The sequence below is a fragment of the Lolium perenne genome, chromosome 6 (genome assembly GCF_019359855.2).
Source record: "Lolium perenne isolate Kyuss_39 chromosome 6, Kyuss_2.0, whole genome shotgun sequence".
In the NCBI taxonomy this organism is placed as follows: domain Eukaryota; kingdom Viridiplantae; phylum Streptophyta; class Magnoliopsida; order Poales; family Poaceae; genus Lolium; species Lolium perenne.
Window position 1 is genome coordinate 92511363 of NC_067249.2, and position 5923 is coordinate 92517285.

At 49.7% G+C, this 5923-nt stretch overlaps 1 protein-coding gene across 1 annotated transcript; it reads left to right on the forward strand.

Annotated features, from left to right (window-relative positions):
- The first annotated feature begins 3874 nt into the window (after positions 1 to 3874).
- LOC139832456 (protein FAR1-RELATED SEQUENCE 5-like) lies at positions 3875 to 5560 on the forward strand. The gene is made up of 4 exons (XM_071822223.1): positions 3875 to 3985; positions 4095 to 4211; positions 4297 to 4336; positions 4419 to 5560. Exons 1-4 carry the CDS (start codon positions 3875 to 3877, stop codon positions 5558 to 5560), a joined length of 1410 nt encoding a protein of 469 aa, XP_071678324.1.
- The last annotated feature ends 363 nt before the right edge of the window (positions 5561 to 5923 follow it).

The following is a 5923-nucleotide window of genomic DNA, read 5'->3' on the forward strand; positions in this document are numbered from 1 at the left end:
CTTTGGAAGACACTAATGGCCAAGTTCAACGTCAAGCTTTTGTTTTCATCATCCTCGCACCCACAAACCGATGGGCAAACCGAAGTGGTGAACCGTAGTCTCTCCACACTACTCCGAGTCATTGTCAAGAAGAATTTAAAGTCATGGGAAGATTGTATCCCGCATGCGGAGTTTGCCTGCAACCGCTCCAAGCACTCTACAACAATGAGAAGTCCATTCATGGTCGTCTACGGGTTTGAACCACCTACGGCAATTGACCTCCTTCCTCTTCCGCTACATGAGCAAGTAAACATGAACATCGACAAGCGAGCCCAATACATGAAGAAGCTACATGAAGATATGATACGTCTCCAACGTATCTATAATTTCTGATGTTCCATGCTTGTTTTATGACAATACCTACATGTTTTGTTCACACTTTATATCGTTTTGATGCATTTTCCGGAACTAACCTATTGACGAGATGCCGAAGTGCCAGTTCCTGTTTTCTGCTGTTTTTGGTTTCAGAAATCCTAGTAAGGAAATATTCTCGGAATTGGACGAAATCAACGCCCAGCATCTTATAATTCCACGAAGCTTCCAGAACACCGTAGAGGCACCAGAGGGTTCGGGGTGAAAAACGGCGCCGATCAGTGACCGAAAACGGTCCAAAACCGAAAATATTTTTTCGGGCTTCGTTCGGTTCGCTCCGTCGGCCTGTATTTGTAGGGGCCGACGGAGCGAACCGAACGCAGCCTGAACACAATCCCTAATCTGCGCGCGAGGGAACCTTCAGCTCGTCTCAACCGCCGCCGCCCCAGCCGATCTGTGCGCCCTCGCTTCCTCTGCGCCGCCAACCTCCTATTTGTCCCCGATGAGTCTCGAATCGACCCCGCCGGCTGCTGTTGCTACCCCGCCGGCCGCCGTTGCTACCCCGCCGGCGCCGGCACTGTCTCCCGAGGTCGCCGCCTCTTCCGCCGCTCCACCAACAATCCCGGCCACCGCTCCGACCCCTGTGACCCCCGCGGTCTCGTCGACGACTGCGACGAAGAGGCGGCGCGCGGGAACGCATCTGCTCCCGCAAGCCGGTGCAGGGGCGGTCCCCGGTGGTGGGTCGGCGGTGAAGCCGAAGGCCGTCCGTGCGAGACCGAAGAGTTCGGGTCCGAAAAAGACCAAAGTGAAGGCGGCGACTGGCCGTGGCCCCACGCCTCCCTGCCCATCTCCGCCTACGCCGCCGCCGCCGCCTCCGGAAGCCACCGCGGCCGCCGCCCATCCCGTGCTCGACGATGGCGCAGCAAGGTACACATGAACTTTCCTCCGTTTTTTCCATTGCAAACCCGTACTGAGGCCTCGTCAAATTAGGAACGATTCCACCACGTACATGGAGATGTTGGGGGAGGTGAACATTAACCCACTCCCGCCATTCGGCAACGAGAACTACTGCACGGAAGAAGGGGAAGAAGGGGAAGAAGGGGAAGAAGGGGACGAGGGGGATGAGGAAGAGGACGACGGTGTGGTGGAGGTCACGGCCGATGGAAGTCGGAAGAAGAGGCAGGCCAACAACTACACGGAGATTGAAGACGCCACCTTGTGCTGGGCTTGGGCCTCCGTGGGGATGGATGATGTCTCCGGCACGGATCAAACAGGCAAGCGCTACTGGCAGCGCATCAAGGACAAGTTCCACAAACTCATGCCGCGCGTTCGCCATCCTGTCGATCGCACCTACCGATCCCTCCAAGGTCGTTGGGACGCGATCAAACCGGCGTGTAGCCGGTGGGCAGCAGCAATGGACCAAGTGGTGTCCAATCCTCCTAGCGGCACAACTGTCGACGAATATGTGAGTGCATACTTCAGAAAGTTAATTCTAGTTTTAGCGTCGGCGAGATATTGATGATTTGTTGGTTCCTTTTGCATATGTAGGATCGCATTGCCGATGCAAGGTACAGAGACATGGCCGACAGCAAGGGCAAGAGCTTCACCATGCGTCATTGTTTTGATGTGCTCCAACACCTTCCCAAGTGGAAGTTGAGGGATGAAGAGGTCGCTCCGAAGAAGGCTGCGATGGTTGCGCTCGATGACACCGAGGACGAGAAGGATGGCAGGAACGCCGACAAGCCGGAGGGGAACAAGAAAGCGAAGGAAAGGATGAGGCTCGAGGGGGAGGCTGCATTGTTGAGGGACAAGTTTGATCAAATGATGAAGTCGAAGGAGGTGATAGCGACCAAGACTTTGGAGACCAAGCGTGTCATCATCGAGACGAACAAGTAGGTGAGCCTTGCAAAGCTTGAAGCCAGCCGAGAGGAAGCAAAGGCCAAACCAAGTTGGAGGAGATGAGGATCGATGTGAAGAACCAAAGCAACGAAGCTACTATTGGCCGAAGAGAGGGAAATCATGATGATGAATACGAAGGAAATGAATGAGGTTCAGCTGGAGTGGTGGAAGGAGGCCTCGGCGGAGATCACGGCGAGGCGAAGAGCTGCTCGTCAACAGGCAACTGCTGCTGCCGATGTGCCTCCAGGAGGTGGTGCCGATGTGACTCCAGGAGCTGCCGATGGTGCTGATGGCGGTACTGCCTATGTTTGATGCCGGCGGTTAGATCTGATGGTGAACTATGAACTGTGTCATTTGGTTGTGTCTCATTTGATATCTGCACTATGAACTATGCATGATTTGTTTGTGTTTTAAACGTTCAGCTTTGATCGATCATATGCAAATCAATTTCATAAACCTTGTTTTTACGGGTTCGGAAGCCCCAGGCGCAGAACAGAGCCCGTAAACCCAAACTGAAAAACAGAATTTTTTTTTGGTTTTCGTTACGGCCTCTGTTCTACGCCTGCCATTTTTCGGCCCGTAAATACGAGTTTGGTGCACCGAACTCGTGTTTTTCGGTTCCACTTTTTACGGGCTGTGTTAGAGATGCTCTTACCAGTAATCGTGACGGACCGCCGCATAGAGCGGTTCCCTTTTCAACCACAATGCAACAGCGTCTGCTCCATGCCTCCATCAACAACAGCGTAACGGAAATGGCGAAAAGGAAGAGATCGCATGAACTGGCGCGGGAAGCGGTAGACGGACACGCAAGCTGCAAGAAAGCAACACTCGACGCGAGATAAGGAACCGCTGTTTTGTTTTGGAGCTCGATGAGGGAGGTGTGCTTCGGTGCGCACCCTGGGCAAACTCGCGACTCATCGCCGAAGGGGTACGGTGGTCCCAAATTTGTTTTTTTTGTGCTGCCCGCCAAAACCCATATCCAAGCCCAGTACAAGGCTCGTATGGGTATACAGGGCCTAGGCGTATCTATACGGACGACCCCACGTGGGTGGGTCCCACGTGCTAAGCTAATCACCGTGATTAGCTCCCATTGCATGCATCGTTTTCATCGGCCCTGGAGATCTGATCGAGCTGTTCCACGCCATCGCTAAGTAAAACGCAAGCAGTTGTTGCCGGCCCGGCCATCGGCGGTTGTTGCCGGCACGTCCGTCGCCGCCGGTGGTTGTTTCGCATCTCCACGCCGCCCCCCGCAGATCGACGACCTTGGAAAGGCGCGCCACCGGCTCGGCATCTTCCCCGCTAGGGTTTAAAATTAGAGGTACCCATGACTTCATCTTCTAGCATAGTAAGAGGATGCAAATCTACCTGTTTTTCAATTCTAATTATGGTCCAATACTACAGAATATGGAGAACTCTATATCTGGTATGATTGAGGAACAAAACGAGTACGTCGGCTATAATTCCGATGACTCTGAAATGGAGGAAAATTTGCAGCACGAAGACGGCTGGAGCGAAGACGAGTTTGATGTGAGCCACATTACTATATATTCTTGGTGCACTATTTTTCATTTCGATTACCAGCAGTCCAGCATCATCAAATAATATATGGCTCATGTCATAATTTATGCAGATTGCGTACGATAAATTTGATAATGATGAGAACCATGGTAAACACATAGACGATCAAAATGATGAGAACCATGGTGAACACACAGACAGTCTAAATACTAGTGAGGTATGTATAGTGACTCATAAAATGACATAAAATGATGCATGAAATGATGACAACTGTAAAATTTACGGTTACTAAATGATGACGATCAAAATGCATTAATAAATTTCAGGCACAATTTGACACGCAGCTTGAGTACGACTATTACGGTGAATCTGACTTGGACACGGGTCATACTGATGATGTGGAAGGTGCATCAGTTCCTGAGGATTCTGTTGAGATGAGCCAGGTTGTTATCTCTTTTTTATCAGTCTCATATAGCTGGAACACCTAAATTTATAGTTTTAATTAATGCCTACGTTTTACACTTGCAGGCGATGCCAAGCGCTAGTCAGCCTGAGAAAACACAGAAAGGTAGCAATGGCAATGAATATCCTGATAATAATCGGGATTTATCTTTGGATGATAAAAGAGATGACTTTTATTTACGAAGCAGCGACATTTTCTTTCTACAACAGATATGCTAAAGATTATGGGTTCAGCGTCCGGCTGGACCAGGTTAAGCGGTTTGATGATGGAGTAATTCGGCTAAGGCGTTTTGTGTGTTCCAGAGAAGGCAGACGTCCCAAAAAGCAACTGACCATGGAAGGCCGCGTATATAGGCTCAGACCTGAGTCTCGCTGCGGCTGCAAGGCACGTTTGGTGGTGAAGTTTGATGGAAGAACTGGTTTCTGGGTTGTTGAAGATTTTCGAGACAAACATAACCATGACCCAGCTGAACCATGTGAGACTCCGTTTCTTCGGTCCCATAGGACGATCAACGACGCGCGGAGATCTGAGATATTATCACTGGGATCCATGGGGGTCAGGAAGCACCTCATTATGAGAAAATTCATTGCAGGCTCCGGTTCATTTGCCGGTGTTGGATTCACAAGAAAAGATTTGTACAACATGTGCTCTAGGGAGAGGAGGAGGCTGCTTTTTGACGGTGACGCTACCACAGCCATCCGCATTATGGCAAAGAGGAAAAAGAGGGACCCTGAATTTTTCTATGAATATGACGTTGATGACAAAGGCCGTCTGAAGCACATGTTCTGGTGTGATTCCCAGTCACGTAGGGATTACCAGGACTACGGAGATGTGCTGGTGTTTGATAGCACATACAAGATGAATAAATATAAGATGCCATTTGTTCCTTTTGTGGGCTTGAACAACCACCGTAGGACAACGGTTTTTGGGTGTGCCATTCTTTCAAGCGAGAATGAACAAACATATGTTTGGCTTCTAAAGACCTTTCTCAAAGCGATGTGTCAACAGAAGCCAAAGGCAGTAATCACGGATGCAGATTACGCGATGATCGGCGCAATCGGCAAAGTATTTTCTAGTGTGTCGCATCGCATCTGCAGCTTCCACATTGAAAAAAATATGGAGATGCATCTACCTAACAAGTCACTGAACGAGTTCAGGACTCTTCTGTATTACACCACCTCAGAGCAAGTATTTGAGGAGCGATGGCATGCATTTTACGAAAATGGCAATCCCCAAAACCAGAACATGGATGAAGAGGATGTACAACAAGAGGAAACTTTGGGCTGCAGCGTATCTCTACGAAGGATTACGGCTGGGTATGAAAAGTAACCAGCGGAGTGAAAGTTTAAACTCTTGTCTACACCTGCACCTAGATGGGGAAATGACAATTGTTGATATGATTATGCACTACGACAACGCAATTGTCCGTCTCCGTGAGAACGAAGCCCACGACGACTGCACGGCTTCACAGACTACACCAGTGCCAATTACTAATTTCAGAGAACTAGAGGTTGCTGCTGCAAAAATCTTCACTCCTGCTGTGTTCTATATTATTCAAGGTGAGCTTTCAAAGATTGGCGGCATAGAGATCTTAGAAAAAATGCAGGTAGGAGAGTCAAACATCTTCATTGTGGCATGGAGGAATCATGTAAGGACCAGGTTCTACGTGGAATATAGACCCAAAGAGGCAGA

Excerpts from the sequence above, each read along its gene's own strand:
- LOC139832456 (XM_071822223.1), top strand. The coding sequence starts at position 3,875 with ATGCAGATTGCGTACGATAAATTTGATAATGATGAGAACCATGGTAAA. Across the intron at positions 3,986-4,094 it reads ACAGTCTAAATACTAGTGAG|GCACAATTTGACACGCAGCT; the intron begins GTATGTATAGTG and ends AATAAATTTCAG. Across the intron at positions 4,337-4,418 it reads GCCTGAGAAAACACAGAAAG|CGACATTTTCTTTCTACAAC; the intron begins GTAGCAATGGCA and ends TTTACGAAGCAG.